We start from the raw sequence: 18,309 nt of genomic DNA on the forward strand, positions 1-18,309 counted from the left end.
TCCTTACCCCTGGCTATACATTCGTATATGTACTTGAAGCACATCAGTAAAACCACAAAGGCAGGTGGATAGTAGAACACCTCTTTTTATATCTATGTAATAGGGAAGTTCAGTGTTGCCAGAGTTGCCAACAGACAAATAGAACTATTTTCATAATTCTGTCTTGTTTTATAGTGGCATGTATTTCCTTTTATTTGTCTAAGTTTTTTTTTTTTTTTTAATCCCCAAAAGACATGTGTTTCAGATTTGGGATGTCCCTGGATGGTGTAGGGGTGGAAGAGTTTTCCCTTCTTCTCTTCTAGGTTCTTTGGCTGGTCTCATAATGAAATTGATTTAAGAAAGATTAACAAGAGAAAAAGTATCAGAAGTTTAATAATATGCATACCTCCTGTATACATGGTAGAGGCCCAAGAAAACTGAGTAACTCCCCCCAAAACAGCCAAAACCATCACCTTCAATACCACCTTCAGCTAAAGACAAAAGAAGATGAGGTCAAAGTGTCAGTTATGGGAGGTTATCAGGAAAAGCATAATAAACAAGGGTAAGGTTCTTATGCAGAGTTAAGCCCTTGTCTTCTTCATTGGGAAGAATTTTTACAGATTTAGACTCATCCATCGCTTCCTGTTATAAGGAAGCCTACACACTTACAAATGGAGATTTTCCTTATGCATGCCAGTGTCTCTTAAAAAAGGGTAACTTCTACTTGATTCTCAGAACTTGTCCTATGTCTGTTGTTTCCTAAAAGTAATTCGTATGCCAAAGAGACATATTTGCGGGTGGCAAATTCTGTTCCCCTACTATCACACCTTTGAAAATTCCCCGAGAAGTTTCACAGTCCAGAAGCTAAGCTGACAGATTGATTGCTTCATATCTCACAGAACCAGTGTCACAGTCCTGAGAATAGGTCAGTTTAGTTAAACAGTTGTGTCTTATTTCAGCAGGTGGGTCTTGCAGGTGGGCTCCCAAAGTTAGGCCTATTTTGTGTGAGAAATGAGGCATTTAAAAAGGCATTTCTATGGAAGTGAAATAAAAACAGAGGTTAATGATTGGAGCAGACTATAAAATCAATCTTGAATCCTGAAGGCAGCCAGTGGAGAGAAGACATTTCTAGAGGTAGGGGCTGAAGCATCTTTGCAGTTTGAATATCTCCAGTGATGTCATTGGTTGTTTAGGTAAACTTTCTGAGTGGCCCACACAGCAATAGGCATGAAGATTATCTAAACATGAGCTATTGTGGTGGTTTCTCTGAAGTGTATATGAAGTGATCTAGCTTCATTTTGCAGAGCTTTGTGGGGGGAAAAAGGCAGTTTTAGTTCTCAGTGATTAGTTTGATTCCAAGTGGAAACATTAGTTTGGAGAGTCATAGCCAGATATTTGAGGAAACCAGAAGAATTCAGGATTCCATCTAGTTTATAGGTAAACAACAAACCCTCAAGGTAATTAATCAGAACTAGAATCTAATATTCACAAAGGTGTGTTATTGAAACATAATTATTCTCTTTTAAATCACCTTAATTTCTACTAAAGACAGCCAAATTAAGATTAATTTGTTTGCAGAACAAACCTAGTTTCAATAAACTTGGCCTGATTATTTACATAAGTCCAACAAAGATAGTGGTTGACTGTATAGACTCTTCTTAAATCTGTTTTGCTGAAACTTTTCATAAGGAGTTTCAGACTGAACTTTTCCAAAGCTGCTCAAGGCCAAGATGCCAATCCAAGAATTTGCCACTGGAATTGCTTGCAATAGCAATAGATTGGGGTAAATTTCTCTCTTCTTGAAGTCCTTCAAATATCCTGAGGTTTCTTCACCTGCTGGGAAGTAACCATCCTTGCTTACCTGGTATGGCTGCCGGGAACCCTGTAAACAAGCTACCAGGATGTTTTTTCAAGAAGTTTTATTGACTCCATAAAGTCACCTTTCTTCCTTAAAGCTGTCTGGTCATAATCTGAGTCTATGCATACCTCTCTAAAATATGACATTCCAGTCAAAACTTTGGTAATATACTCATTGTTTCCAATTATGTCATGTTACCAAGAGAACAGATTCTTATTGAATTTATGCTAAAAAAAAAAAAAAAAAAGATTGCCATGAAAATATAAGAATGTTCACTAAGAGTTTCCAAATTCTGGAGGGATCATTTAAGGAGAAAAAGATGTTTCAATTGTTTACACAGGTCCATTTTACCAAATTGCTGTAAGTCCTTGCTAACGTAAGAGGAAAAGTTTTCTTAAATCTGGAAAAACACAACATTTAAAAAATTAGCAATAAAACAAAGTCACAAAACTTACAATCATCCTTACCAGTTCATTAAGTCCCATGTTACTAATTTTTGTTCTGCTTGAATCCAGTTTTCCCCTTATGTTCTGGAAACTCTTATCCAGTTTTATGATCTTAAAGGTATTAGAAACTTGTATTTTGGAATATTTTCCATGAGTCTCCTTGGAGATCAAGCATTTTCCAAACATTTTTGCAAAAGTTTCAGTGTAAAACAATAAGTCTGTAAATGACAAAGAGTTAAAAAAACGGCCATGGTTAAAGATCTGGTGAGAGTTCCTTACAATGCAGTTGACAGGAGGGGTGCCTGAGTGGCTCATTCTTGTATGCCTCAGGCTCGGTTTCAGCTCACGTCATGATCTCATAGTTCATGGGACTGAGCCCCACGTTAGGCTCTGCGCTCACAGAGCAGAGCCTGCTTGGGACTGACTCTCTCTCCCCCTCTTTCTGCCCCTTCCCTGCTCACACTCTCTCAAATAAATAAACATTTTTTAAAAATGCAGTTAACAAGGAAATTTGGTTATTTCTGTGATATATAATATTTCAAGATAACAACTCGAATTATAAATGATAACATTATGTCAGGACAAATCAGATTTTTAGGAATTTCACGCAAATTCCAGTACACTTAAATTAATAACATATATCTACACAAATATAACCAAAAAAGTTTAGCATCACTTATTTTGATATGCCCCGATTCGAGAGACCCCCCCCCCCCCCCCCAACAAACCCCCCGAGTCCAGAATCAAAGCCAAGCCGCAAGGGTCGTTTATTGCAGGTTCGAACCCGGTCCTCCGCGCACTCGTTGCCAGTGGCGCTAAGAGGCCCCGAGTAAGGATCTTACAGCTTCTTTTATAGCCCCGCACAAACAAGTTAGGGCCTTTTTTAGAGGTTACAGAGCTGTTGTTGGTTAACATTTAAATTTGAACGCTCAGCAGAACTCGATTGGTTCCTGCCTTTATTTTAAACCATTCAGCAGAACTTGATTGGTTCCCGCCTTTATGTCAGACTACAACCGGGCACGCCCTGGCTGGTTTCGGGAACGGCGGGGGGGTGGGGGTGGGGGTGGGGGTGGGGGGTCTTTTCTTTGCGGTTGTGAGTACACCTGGTAATTTTTCTCTTAGCCTCTCAATTTGACAACACTTCCCATATAATTTAACATATCAAATCAGCCTAATTAGCTTAATACATTTTTTGAAATGTTCCAGGGACCTTCTGAAATATCTGAGTTTCTTCCAGGTCAGAAAGACTTCATTTAGAATTTGATTTGGGGAAGTTTGTCAAGAATATCAAAACGTTTTGGCCACTTGATCATGGGTCACTGTGAGATAATACTTAGTTATCTGTTTAAGGGACAAGACCAAAACTTCACAGGCAAATACAGAAGTTTACATACTTCTCAGCAAAACTTCTTTCTTTGTATCAAGAGGACTAGGTTTATTTAAATAATCAAAAACCTGATCATAAAAATAACAAAGCACAGGGAATTATTTTGATAAAAACACAAAATCTTTGCCTTCAATGTAGATTAGTTTAAAAGGTAAAGAAGAACCTTTCACAGTCTCTTATGAAGAATACACAGATAGTCAAGAAAACGTTATCCTTTTACCATAGACAGAATCAATTTGTAAAATTGTAGCAGCTGCCTTTTGATATTAAAATGCACTCAATTAAATTAATTTTTATCTTAGCCAGTCCTGTCCATCCATAAAATTCCTTTCTAAAGATTCCTTTCCGCAGACTTTCTACAAGTTTCAGATTTTGTCTTGATTTTCCTCTTTTCCATTTTTAAATAACCAGTTTTATGTTGAGATATTCACTTTATTTTCATTCAACAAAATGCATTTCTATTCCTTTTTTTTTTTTTTTTTTACTGGAAACATATATCTTACTTTTCTTGCATTTAGAGATGTTTTTCATATTATTTCTAACAGTTTTAGTTACATTTATTAATTAGAATTCCTAACCCTTAGAAACCTTAATTTCTAGTGAAAACTAAGGAAGCAATTGTGAACTGTGTGTTGCAACAGCATTCTTTAGATTGCCAAATTTATGAGTACATTCCATAATGTACAGTCTTTCAATATGCAACAAGACATGTTTACTAAGAGACCCAAATAGTTCTTTAATTCCTCTGTAACAACCAGAAGTAGATAGGCCCATGTTTAGTAATTATATTATCTTATTTGGAAATGATCTAGATATTCAGTGAATTTCTCTGAATTTAAGTTAGCAAAACTTTAAAGTTTCAACTTACCTAAGATATTTGGGGAACTGTTTTTAAGAACACATACTGTTAAATGTAATCTCTGTTAAAAAGTTTACCTAAAAACTCTTACCACTACTAATGTCTATCTTAATCACTGGCTTCCAATAATTATGTTTAGACTACCACTGAAAGCTTCATGAGACATTAGACACAGCCAGCCATCACCCTAAGTTATCCTTGCTGATAAATTTTGTAAGAGATACAACATGAAGTTATTTGACTAGTAAACCAAGGCAGAATAAAATTTGTATCTCTGCATTATATTCAATGTTGATAAATCTAAAGACATACCTATTTTAATGAAACCAACAAACTTAAACTAGTTTTTATTTACCAAAGATTATACCAAGTCATGTGAACTTGAGAAACATATGGGTCCATTTTTGTTAATTTCTGAGAATTCAATTTATATAAGTGTTTAATTTTCTTTATGTGAATTAAATAGAGCTATTTTTCAAGTTAATTTTGGTAATATAATCTGGAGGCAGAAAAATATCACAAATCTACAGCATACATATACGGACATACAGAGACCTTAAAATTTTAGACATGAGACAGGTATGAAAATGTAGAACTTACTATTAAAAGAACAGTAGAAATGAGTTAAATTTATCTGTTCAGATGGCTAAAGATTTTTTTTGTTTTTACTAATATTTGTGGAGAAGACATTGATTTTTTATTTGCCTAAATTTCAAATGACCTTTTCCCCTTTTGTTCTTCTGTTAAGAATTACCTCCTTGAAGTTTGTAGAACATTTACCTCTCAAAGGCACAGGGAAGGAATGCAAGCTCCTTTAAGAAGAACTTTGGTTTCCCAAGGCCAATGTTTACAAGCCTTTTGAAATAAATAGCAGAGGTTTTGGGAATGGTGAAAAGGATTGGTGGACTTTTAATTGTTTCTGGAACCTTACCTAAGGTCCTATAAAGACTAGATGTTTTAAAACAAAGACAGCTGTTTGAATTCCTCAAAGAATTGCTACAAGGTATCTAAGAACTGTCACACCCATCCAACTATGTTGAATGTTTTTCTTCCCCTCTGGGTATATTTAGTTTAGGAGAGAAGCCCTAAAAAAAAAATTTCTGTCAAGCACGGAATATCAGCTTTATTCACAAATTCAGTCAGACTCATAGCTTCCCATCTAATTTCTATTTTTTTAATCTACCCACCAAATCACAGGAGGTAATCCATTTATGAAAACTTTTGTGGATCTAATATTCTGCTTTTAAAAATTTTTTTTAATGTTTATTTTTCTGAGAGAAAGAGAGAGAGAGCACACGCAAGCAGGACTGGGAGGAGGGGCAGAGAGGGAGACACAGAATCCGAAGCAGGCTTCAGGCTCTGAGCTGTCAGCACAGAGCCTGACATGGGACTCAAGCTCACAAATCATGAGATCATGACCTGAGCTGAAGTCGGATGCTTAACCAACTGAACCACACAGATGCCCCTAATATTCTGCTTTTTTAATCTTTCCACCAATCACAGGAAGTAACCCATTTACAACAACTTTTGAGGGTTCTCCCTTAGTTTAAGAAATTCTTTAACTATGGCTCTTAATTCAGCCTTTGACCAAGGAGTGGAAGATAGCTGAGGAGTATTGCCCCCAGTCGCAAGTGATTTTGTTTTAAAAGGTAACTGTTTAATAGTCTCTTCAGAGTGGAAAGGCAGTTCAGACAAAGAATTAGTGAAATGTGAGCATTCAGGTAAAGACTGATAGAGGGAAATAGTAGGAGTTATGTCAGCCTTAATGATTTTTGTTTTAGGTACCTCTTGGATCTTTAGTATTTCATTTGCCCAATTTTCCAAATATCCACCTCCCTTTTCTTTTTTGATGAGAAACTTATCCCCAGTGTTTGCATTTTAAAGAATGGCTCTTAGGTCCTACAGAAGATGGGGGCAGAAAACTTCTATCACGAAGGCATAGAGAAAGTAAGTTTTCTCCAAGATGGAGTTTTTGGGACATACTTGCTTCTTATTAGAGGTCCAGGGTAATTTAAGTTTTTCCTTTTTCTTAAGTGCAGGACACTTCTGTTTCCAGAGTCCCAATACTACAAGCAGTTTGAGTTGAATAGGTGAGGTCTGAGGGTTGGTGACCGGTGAGCTTTCAATTGCTGCCAGAGCCACATTTCTGGTTTTGTAGAAACTTGCAGAGAGGTGGGAAGATTTAAACAAGAGTCCCAGATAGCCAAAAGATATTCTAGAAGGCCAGGAACAGGGAATTGGAGATAAATGGGTGTGGAAGAACGTGGAATTTATATTAGATATTGTGACAAATAAGCCCACTGACCCAATCAAAGGAGGGACACAGATACTGGGAGCACAGTGAAGCAAGGCTTTAATCAAGGTTCTTGCAAGAGCGGGTGTCTGATGGACAAGCACACTTGGAAAGGCAATTTATCTCCTAGTGTGCAAGTCCCTCCCCTGATTCCTCATTGGCTGAGTGCTACAGAGATGATAGCCTTACCCTGACATTGCCTATGCCTGTGTAAGGCAAAAAGTAGTTTGATTGAAACAAATGTACATTCTTGAGGTGACACAGAGACTTCAGTTCTTTGGCGCATGCTCATGGCAAAGCCCGAGAAAAATAAGCCCATGAAATGGAGTGGGGAAGAACCAGGAAGTGAAGTGTCTAAGGGCTTGGGACTCAATTGTTGGTCGGGGGGGGGGGGGTTCATACATAAAATGAATCATTCTCACAGATATGGACTCTAATTTTCGTTCTGAATATAATTTCTGTTCTTTCATATTGTCAAGGAAATCCTTAGGGCTAGCTGTTACACTTCTTTGTGTCCACTTTTTAATTTGGTCTTTCCATAGGTACCAATAAGACAATTGTTTAAGATAAGGGCTTTCTAAAAAAAAAAATTCGGGGCACCTGAGTGGCTCAGTTGGTTGAGCATCCGACTTCAGCTGAGGTCATGATCTCGCGGCCAGTGAGTTCGAGCCCTGCGTCGGGCTCTGTGCTGACAGCTCAGAGCCTGGAGCCTGTTTCAGATTCTGTGTCTCCCCCTCTCTCACCCTCCCCCATTCATACTCTGTCTCTCTGTCTCAAAAATAAATGAACGTTAAAAAAAATTAAAAAAAATTCAATTACAGAAGTTTTTCCAATTCAAAGGATCTCTCGTCTGGCCATTGACAGACTTAAAGACAGAATATTCTCACTGACATAAAGCCAAGCTCTAAAGACACAGTATAAGATGACAGAGACAAAAGAAAGCAATTATCAAGTCTGAGAGGAAAGGGATCAATAGAAAACAAGAGTGCTCATAACAAATTTTTACCTAAGGACCAAATTTTACCAAAAAGCTCCACAAATATTGTCTCCTGCTAGTCTAAATTTAGATAAGGACTCTTACCATTCTCACTTCCATCAGACTCTACATGCAGAGATCCAGGAGACTGATGGGTAAGAATTCTTAACTTCTGCCAGCTTGTGTCCCAGAATCCAGAATCTGTCAGCTGCAGCATCCCTGGAGTGAGTCGTGATGGTCCCTTCACAGGTTGCCAAAACTGTAGGGGCAGAAATGTTTTCCCTTCTTCCTTAAGTCTAGAGTCTTTGGTCTAATAATGAAGTTGATATAAGACAGATTAACAGGAAAAAGTTTAATAACATGTATACCTCTTATTTATATGGGAGAGACCCAGGAAAACTGAGTAACTCCCCCAAATGACTGATGCCATCACCTTGAAACTATCTTCAGCTAAAGACAAAAGATGTTGAGGGTGAGGAGTCTGTCATAGGAGGTTATCAGGAAAAGCACAGTATTCAAGGGTAAAGTTGTTATGCAGATTTAAGCCCTGTCTTAGCCATTGGTAAGAGTTTCTAGGGATTTAGAGTCCTCTATCTCTTGCTGGTATAGTGAGGAAGGCATCCTTACAATTAGGAGATTTCTTAATCAGAGACATAGAACTGAAATTTATCTTAAAATGTCTTTCTCAAACTTGTTTGCATCTATTAGATTTATCTGAATTTTATAAAGATTCCAAAGCTCAGATGTGAGGTTTTCCAATTGGATGGGGGCCACCAAATGTGGGGCAGCCCCATTGGGTGGAAACTGGGGGTATAGGTGGTAAAAGAATTCACTCAAGGCAGAACAAAAGAGAGAGATGTTTACTGAATACCCCACAAGGGAGCAGCAGGCAGGACAGCAAAGGAGAGACTGTCTCCCACAAGACAATGGTGGGGGGCTGTAGTTAAATGGGGAAGGTGAGGAGATATGGGAATGTATGGAATTTTCCTTTTTTGGTACCCGTGTCCAAGTGTAAGTAGCCCATTGGTCAGCTAGGGCTTACATATATCTTGGGTGGGTTGCCTAATGGGCCTATTTGTATTCAGCCGGGGGTTTGGGGGTCACTGTGGGCCCTTCATCCTCACTCAGATTTCTTTGGTTCAGGTTGGTTGCCTGAAAGCAGCCTCTACATAGGCCACACCCCAGAATAATTAAATTATAACTTCTGTGGTGGGATGCAAGCTTTGTAAAAGGACTCTTGCACAAAGAGTCATGACACCGAGGCTTTTCTTACCAGAAAGCGAGTTTATTTGTGCTGACATGGGCTCAGAGAGTTTGTACCTGAAAAGCTAAGCCCTGAATGCCACGTGGTGTAGTCTTTTATGCATTTTCTATTTCTTTGTCTCCCATATATGGGTAACGCATAAACATACAGGCTGATTGGGTGCTCTCATATTACAGGGACCTGAGGGACGTCACATATGCACACAGCCAGGTTGCCTTCCCTTATCTTGAGGTCTTTTCGTACCATATTCCTGAGGGAGGGGATTCTACCACAGCTTCACTATTTTTTAAGCTCTCCAGCTGATTCCAATATGTAGACAAGTTTGGTGACCACTCTTTTGTTTTTGTTTTTCAACTGTTTGTTTATTTTTGAGAGAGAGAGAAAGGGCATGTGTGAGTGCAAGTGGGGGAGGAGCAAAAAGAGAGGGAGACAGAGAAACTGAAGTAGGCTCTGCACTGACAGCAGAGAGCCCCATGCAGGGGCTTGAACTCACAAACCATGAGATCATGACCAGAGCCAAAGTTGGACTTTCAACCCACTGAGCCACCCAGGTGCCCCAGGAGCCACTGTTTTAAATGATCATTGGGTCAAGCCCTCGTCTTCAGACAGGTAAAAAAAAACAAAAACAAAACAAAAAAAAAAAAAACCTTGAAAACAAATTGATGAAGGTGAGGAAGAAGGATTAATCTGCATTCCCATTTCTTTTTGACCCCTAAGGTTTTCTTCCTTGTTCTCAAAAGCCATTAGAGATAAAATCCTACTCAGCTTAAAACCCACTAATCATTTATCTGTCTTCAAGGAAATCCTAGTTTCAGCTAATTATATCTCACCAGTTGATACTACCACACTCTTCATAATAGAGGTGGTGCAGTTTACTCATGCATGAGTATGTATGTGTGAATACATACATGAAAGCTAAGTAACACAGTTCTAATTTCATCGTATTGGTACACGTGCAGATGGTCACATATTTTGGGAGATCAATCATACAATATCTCTTAAAACATAAGATTGTCATTTAAGTTGCTTAGCAGTGAACTTGATTTTACATTGTGAGGATTAAGTGTTATATTCCCTGCCTGACAGAACACTCTCAGGAATCACTCAGCTGCAAATAATACTCAAACAATTAGAAATCCCACAGTGGACCTTCAGGACTTTAGAACATTCTATTTCTTTTAGCTTTTCATAGTCTGAAATATAAGAAATTTACTTGAATGCTGAGAAAAGCAGAACTTTGTCCTTTATATATGAATATAAAATACTTTATTATATAATTATGACCTTGTTAGTATTTATATATTTATGACTATTTATCTTTCATAGTTGAGCAGTATTACAAAAACATGCTATCAAATGACAAAAATAATACAGTTTAGAAATGAGTGTGAAGTCCTTCATTCAAGTGAAAACAATCCATGGAATGAAGGACTACACTGCCTAGCAATCTATGGTGCACTCTTCCTAAGGGTTTTGGGCAAGAAGGAGTTTTATAGAAGAAGCAATGCAGAAACAGGGCATAGTTGGCTGGGAGGTTAGGGATTGATTGGTTGGCTGGGAGGTTAGGGATTGATTGACTGATTGATTGATTGATTTTTATATGACCAGTATGTCCTGGTCTGTAGAGTAAAGTAAGTTAGCTAAAGCTGTGTTGGAGGGTTGTGATTGGTGTGTATTAGGTTTCCTCGACAGTGAGGAGTTCTGTATAGACGTTGTTTTGTGTGACCTGTCACGCATTTCTGCCCAGATCTGCACATACACAATCATGGGGGGCTTTGTTGGCTTTCCATATCTGGCCTCAGGATTGGAACTGGCCCTTCTGTTTCTGATGCCAGGAGGGATTAACTTGCCTCTCCTCCTTGAGCCAGACCATGCTGGCCCCCTGGAATGGATCAGGGAGGGAAGAGGACTATGCAGACACCCAGCCTCCTAAGATTGTGAGATATGATAAGAGAAACAGAGAAAAACCAGCTCGCTCTGGACTGCACTTAGGCAAACTTAATGACTAATCATAAATCACACATGGGTAGTATATATATTGCCCTGGCTGGAATAGCTAGTTGGAAGTCTTACCTGAGGGGAGGACGCTGGCCCAGGACCCTCAATCACCCAGGACCCTCAACTGAGCCTCCAACCTGGCAGTTCATTGCAGGGCTTCCCTAGCCAGAAAGTTGGATATTGTGAGTACATGATTTGATGTATTAAGCCTTCTTTGTTCTTCTCTATACTTCTCTCCCTCTTTATGTTTACTATAGTTGCTTAATTCCTTATATTTCCTTTCCCTTATAATTAATAAAGCTTTCTTCCATGAAACAAAAAGTTCAGCTATTGCAAATTACTATTATTCAGAACAGGTGTTTACTATAAATGCAGCTCACTTAGTTCAGATTTCTGATAGAGGCCAGGCCACTGGCACAGCCTGCATTTTGTGGGTCCTGATACACAAATAACTTATCAATGCCCAATTCAGTGATGGGTGATTTTCAGGAAGAGTTGTTCATACCTTGAAAAACAGAATTTCAACAAACCATGTTTATCAAACTTGTGGATAACATGACATGAGAAAGGGGTAAAAAGTACTTTACAAAATAGAATAAAAATCCCCAAAGATAGCAATAGACTGGGAAGATAGAGTTACACAGAAGACTACAGGGTCCATTACTTAGCTGGAAAAGCCAGTTGCTCAACTATACAATGGGGAAAATATGGGACTTTGCAATAGTATACATAAAAATATTTTAGGAAGTTTTAATTAAATCTTGTTTGAGTCTACAGTACAATGTACATTCCAGAAAGCTTGCATAATTTTAGTCTGCATCTACCAGAAATTGTACTAAGTAATTCACATAGTATCCTTGGAATATGAAATTGAATTCTGGACATAATGCTCCATCAAGATAAGGTGGAGTGACCAGGGTGAAAAAACATCTCAAAAGCACACATAATAGGAATGTTTGAATAAGCTAGGGATGTTTTTTTACGAGATGTTTCAAGCATCAAATGACCATATCCAAATATTTAAGAGATCATCCATGTGGAAAAGGAATTAGACTTATTTGAATGTTCTACTCAACCTCAGCACTTTCAATCAATCTTCCTTCTCATTAATACAAACTATGAACATAATTTTACTTATTTTCTTGTTATCTGAACCCACCCCTTTAGGATGAAAGCTGCATAAGGGCAGAGATATCTGTCTCCTTTATTCCTTGTACTTTATCCTTTGTGCTTAGAAGAGTGCCTGGCACATAATTGGTGCTTAGCAATGAATGATGAATGGACATTTTACTGAATGATGAGTGGACATAAGAGATGGAACTGAGATCAGTGGGTGAAAGCCTCGGAGATTCAAAACTTGTCTCAGACTCAGGGAAAACTTTCCTGTGAGAAACGTTAAAGCTTTCTGCCCTGGCCCAGAAAGTAGTAAGTGCTCCAATCCTGGCAGCATTAAAACATGTGCTTCCCAAGTTAGCGCTTAGTGGAAATACTACAGAAGTGGCACTACAAGGCATTTGGTACTAGTAATTTGTTGATGAGATTTTACAATTTTGTAAAACACTTCTTTTTGGCATTTACTTTCTTTTCATTTAGATGGCAAGTAAATAAGACGTTGAATTGTTTTTCAATAGGTATACTCTTTTTCTTTGCTAGATACACTTTTCAAATATGGTATACCTAAGGGAATTGTAATAAAGAGGATATTTGGTTGTGAAAAAAATCAGGATCACTGATGCAATATAACATTTATCAGGTGAAGAAACATGGTCCAGAGACAGTAAGTAACTGAAAGGGCCATATAGTCAGAACTCTAGTCCCAGGCCAGTGCTTGCTTAAGGCTGTTTATTCTACTGCAGTAGTAGGTCTCTGTGTGAGTGGTGTTCAAATTCAGTCACCAATGTGGATGTCCCATCAGGTTAATTAAAGAAGTCCTACTTATTTATTCGTCTTAGTAAGTTTGAGGTCATGTACAGAATTAACAGAAATCACAGACTGTAAAACATGTTTAGACTAATTTTTTTCTTAATTTAGAGGACCAGTAAATGTTCAAATTAAACTTCTAGCTTTAAGTGCAATATGTGCTAGAACAGTATTTGATCTTGAACTTAAAATAGGTACATTTAACAACTCTTCTTCTTGCGTTTCATATTCCCCACTTTTTCCCAAAAGCAGTGATCCCGAAGCGCAGACCTCTCAAAATTTAGGAACAATTATTGTAGAAACATCCCAGAAAATAAGTGCTATAGAAGATGGAAGAGACCAGAAACAAAGTGACCAAACAGAAGGTAGCCAAACGCAAGGAAAAGATATGGTACGAATATATTCAAACACAGATGGCAAGACCCCAAAGGTATATGACACAGTGTTCCTTGATTATAAGCTATGTTTTTAATTTTATCTTATGTTTCATAACTTATTTTTGTTGCTAATAATTTAATTTGCATCCTTAAAAAATTTTTTTTCTGTGAAGTATACGGTGAAAATACTCAACTTTTTAATAATTTCTTAAGAAGACTAGTTAGGAATCACAAGACTCAAGGAACAATATGATTGGTGAGTTTTATGAGTTTTAATTCTGCCTCATATATCCCAGCCTGGATGCTGAATAAACCTGCCACCTGGAAACACTTTCATCAAATGATGAAAGGCCCCAATAAAACCCTGTTCTCTCTTGTTAAAGGACCAAGAAAGGGGCAGCCAAGCAAGATAGAAAATTTTTACACAGTAATCACCCTACTCTACCCAAATACCACAGAAAAAATTGCAAACCTACCTCTACTCACATTGATAAAGACCTGGTGGGGAACCTAGGCTTTTACTCTCACCTGGCTCTAAGGAGTCACCCCCAACTTCTCCTCCACCCATCAGGGTGGTGTTAGAGAAGACAAAATGAGGAGCCAATGGTAATGACTCCCTGCCATCTTGTCATCAGAGGCCATATAAGGAACTAGACATCTGAGTTCATCCATCAGTGAAAAGATGACCCTCTCCCTTCCTTGCAGGGTGATTTCAAAGGCCAAGGGCAGAGATGGGGACTGTCACACCTCCTGTATCTATAAAGCCTTTCACTCCCCACTCCCCACTTTGTCATTGGACTCTAAGTGAGGAGCAGAAACAAGTCCATGCTCCGTCTCCCAGGCAGGATGGCATCAACCTTTGGGGAATTTGAACTTTCACCTCCACCAAGCAGTAATGAGGTGCTCCTCCCAGCCTCTTTGGTGGGGACTTCCCATTCCCAGTTGGCAATAATGAGGTGGTGCTCCCTTGCTCCACCAATGTGCTATAAGAGGAGGCCTGCTAGAAGAAATAAATAAGATCCAGAGTCTTAAAATAAAATAGGCAAAATGTCCAGGATACAATGGAAAATTACTCATTATACCAAGAAATCAGAAAAACCTCAGCTTGAATGAAAAGACAATCAACAGAAGCCAATAACAGGATGACACAGATGTTGGAACTACATGACAAGCATTTTAAAGAAGACATTATAAAAATGCTTCAACAAACTGTCACAAACAGACTTGAAACAAATGAAAAAATAGAACATCTCAAGAATGCAATGGAAAGTCTCAGCAAAGAAATAGAAGATATAAAAAAAGAACCAAATGAAATTTTAATAAGAAATAAGTATTTTGTGAAGATTGTGACATCAATTCCTACCACTCAGTGTCAAGACTGATTACAACAAACGCCCACCATGAGAGGAAGAAAGGTTTATTTTTTACATAATGGAATACAGAATCTAGAATGAATTCACAAGTATAAACAACTGATTTTTGACAGAGAGGCAAAAGCAATTCAATAGAGGAAGGATGGTCTTTTCAATAAATAATGCTGGAGTAATTAATTGGATATCCCTAGACAAGAAAATGAACCTATATCTGAACCTCACACCTTGTGCAAAAATTAGCTTGCAGTGGATCACAGATATAAGTGTATAACATTAAATCATAAAAATTTTAGAGGGAAACATAAGGAAAAATCTTCAGAACTTTGGGCTTGCTGAATAATTTTTAGAGATGATATCAAAAGCATGATCCCTAAAAGAAATTATCAATAAGTTAGACATCATTAAAATTAAGAAATTTTGCTCCATGAAAGGACCTCTTTAGAGGATAAAAAGACATGCTATAGACTGGAAGGAAGTATTACAAACCACATATGTGACAAATGACTCATACTTCTTATATATAAAGATTTTGTTGGGAAACAACAGAATTCTGGCAAGGATGCAGAGAAACTGGATCTCACATATAATAATATAAAGTGGTACCCCACTCTGAGAAACGACTGGCAGTTTCTTTAAAAGAAAAAAAAAAGAAAAGAACAAATCATACACATCATACAACCCCAACTATTTCTCTCTTGGACACTTATCCCAGAGAAATGAAAATCTTCGTTTACCCCCAAAATCCTATATATGAATGGTCATAACAACTTTATTTCTAATACCTGAAAAACTGACAACAACCAAAATTTTCTTCCATAGTTGAATGGTAAATTGTGATACATCCATTCCATGTAATACTACTCAGCAAAAAAAAAAAAAAGATGCAAATTATTGATACATACTATATCCTAGGTTTGCTTCTTCAAATTTCTCATCTTGAGTTCCTTGAGTTTCCTTTAACATTTTTCCATATTAAAAAGACACTTTAAGTGTGCTGATTTCAAAGTTTAAAATTTTTAAAATTTTTTCTGAAATTTTAGTAAGTAATAATACTAGAAATGTTTCTTTTTAATTTAGATCCAGTTAACTTGATATCAGGTCTGGTGACGAATACTGGTAATTTGGTAGTTCTGTCTGGGACATTTTTATAGTGTCATGACTGGCTCTTAAGGCCTAATATAGCAATGAAACATTTAAAAAAATATATATCTGATATACTGGTTCTAAAAAAGTTCAAATGAGGCATTTCAAAAACATTTTGAGAATGAAACAAGTTCAAAGGAAAAGTAATTGGTTTAAAGGAAAACCCTATCTTAGATAAAATATTTGGCTCATTGCCAAAGTAACACTGGATAAAATTTATTTTTTTCTACCATTTTTATTATAATTATTTTTTCTGGAATTGGGATCTCTGAAAAAAAATCCTTTTTTAAAAGAATTTTCTAGATTGGTAATGTACCTGTTTCCCAGCCAATAAATTCTTAGATATGACCACATATTTTAGTAGAATGATTTATAATACTTTAGAAACATGTTCCTATTTAAATTTTTGCTTTGGAGAAGCGTTTTTAAAATTTTTTAATCTGCTGGCATCTCTAATTACAAATCTGAAATTCCTGGGCAATGATAAGAAAAAAATTTTTTTTTAATTTGTGTTTCAAAATATCAAAACACTATCTTATGTTTCTGGTATAGTAAAGGTAAAAAGCAGACTCAATATAATATGAATAGTATAATTCCATTTTTGTTCATTCTCCAGAATAACCTAGATGAAAATATCCTAAAATTTTGACCATGGTTATTTCCAGGCAATAGGCTTTCTGGTCACTTAATTTCTTTTCCTGCGTTTATGGATATTTTTTTCCCCAGAGAACACATATCATTTTGAATAATGGTATATAGAGCTTTACATATACACATACAATGAAAAATACTAAAAATATATAAAGCATTAGATAGTTTCTAGGAGTCCTAATATTCAATAAATCCTTGTGTAAATGGGCTATAAAACTCTATCCATATCCCAGAATGGAATGCTGACTGTGACAAGTAAATTAATTTTTTTCTTTTACCTTTGACTCCCTTTCCTCACTTCTCCTACCCTCTCCCCTGCCTCCAATCCTTTTTAAAATTGGTGAAATATTTTGGAACAAAAGTCATGTCTTCATTTTAGAATGTCCTGAGGAAAACATACAATTTAAAGGAAAGTTACTTTATTACCATCAGCATTTGTCAGCTTTATTTGTCAGAAGGGATTAATCAGTCTCCATGCAACAGATAACAGTATTTGACAAAAGGACCTAGGTTCCCAGAGAATAAGATATTAAATTATTCTTATTTTATTTTTGTTGTTTTTACTGTATTTACTCCTGGATTTTAAAACTGTCCACAGGTTAAATTCCTACTAATTCAGGGTTGATTGTATTTGTATCTTCTGCCTGCTAGTTGATAAGTCAACTTTAATGCACATTTATGTTCATTTATAAGTTCTTGGTATCAATTATAGAATTTGTTTAGATTTTTTTGAGTTTGCATAAATAAATATATATATATTTTTTAATAAATATATTTTTAGGTAAAGAAATATTATTTACTATATTCATTCACTTGAAGTTGTTATTGAGTAATAATGCAATTTTTATTAAAACTTTCAAATTTAGGATTATTTTCATTGCAAGAATGCCAGAAAGCCAACTTTTCAAAAGAAGAATGGTAATATACAAAAGAGTTCTCATACAACAGTTCCTACCAGAGGTAAGAATGTATATGAAATTAACAATGTCTTTTTAATTTAATGTATTTTTAAAAATATTATGAACATTCTTTTTGTATAGTTAACAGAGAAAAGTGGAAAAATATAACTTCCCAGAAGTCAAATAGCAATATTATTTTATTACGAGAACGTATTGTATCTTTACAACAACAAAACAGCATACTTCATAATGCCAAAAAAACAGCGGAATTGTCTGTAAAAGAATATAAAGAAATAAATGAAAAACTCCTTCAGCAGCAACAAGTATCTGATCAACGATATCAGACAAGCAGACAGACAATAAAGGTAAAGGAACCTTAAAAATCAATTATAATAGACTATATTATCAAGGTGGATATTTTGTTTTACTGTGTTGTTCTTGTTCATTGTTGTATTATAACATTTTAAGGACAGGCTTCATTAATGCATTTATCTCACTTAATTTGCGTATGTCTAAAACTTAGAATTTATCATTATAAATCAAATTATTAAATAGTAATTGCCTCAGTTCCTCTTTACAAATACTAGTATAAAATGTGAAGAATTTAACATAAATATCTATTTTAATGTGTTCTTATAATTTACCTATGCTTTTTGAATTGAGTTTTCTGCAATAATTTGTAGACACATTATAACTTACTGCTGGTTATCATAATTTAATCTTAAAGCACATGGAAAGGAAAAGATTGTTCCTTAAGTCTCCGTTCTTAAAGGTATTTGCTTGTATAAAAAATGTTTTGTTGAAAATTTGTCAGAATTCATCAATGTAGAAAGTAATTTTTATTTTTATTTTTTAATTTTTTTTAATGTTTATTTATTTTTGAGAC

The 18,309-nt window shown here is 36.2% G+C and overlaps 1 protein-coding gene across 4 annotated transcripts in view; it reads left to right on the plus strand.

The window, feature by feature from the left end:
• The window catches only part of CNTLN (centlein), a 323,473-nt gene that overhangs the window by 212,849 nt on the left and 92,315 nt on the right, over positions 1-18,309 (plus strand). For 3 of the 4 annotated variants that reach the window (XR_007455010.1, XM_049618615.1, XM_049618453.1), the window contains exons 16-18: positions 13,230-13,410; positions 17,391-17,484; positions 17,565-17,788. Coding sequence is in view for 3 of the 4 variants with exons in the window: in XM_049618615.1 (XP_049474572.1) it covers positions 13,230-13,410; positions 17,391-17,484; positions 17,565-17,788 (499 nt within the window). In the remaining variant the exon portion in view is untranslated. The remainder of the gene's footprint in view (positions 1-13,229; positions 13,411-17,390; positions 17,485-17,564; positions 17,789-18,309) is intronic. The other variant, XM_049618552.1, reaches the window with a different exon arrangement.

Source organism: Panthera uncia, chromosome D4 (assembly GCF_023721935.1).
Source record: "Panthera uncia isolate 11264 chromosome D4, Puncia_PCG_1.0, whole genome shotgun sequence".
NCBI lineage: Eukaryota > Metazoa > Chordata > Mammalia > Carnivora > Felidae > Panthera > Panthera uncia.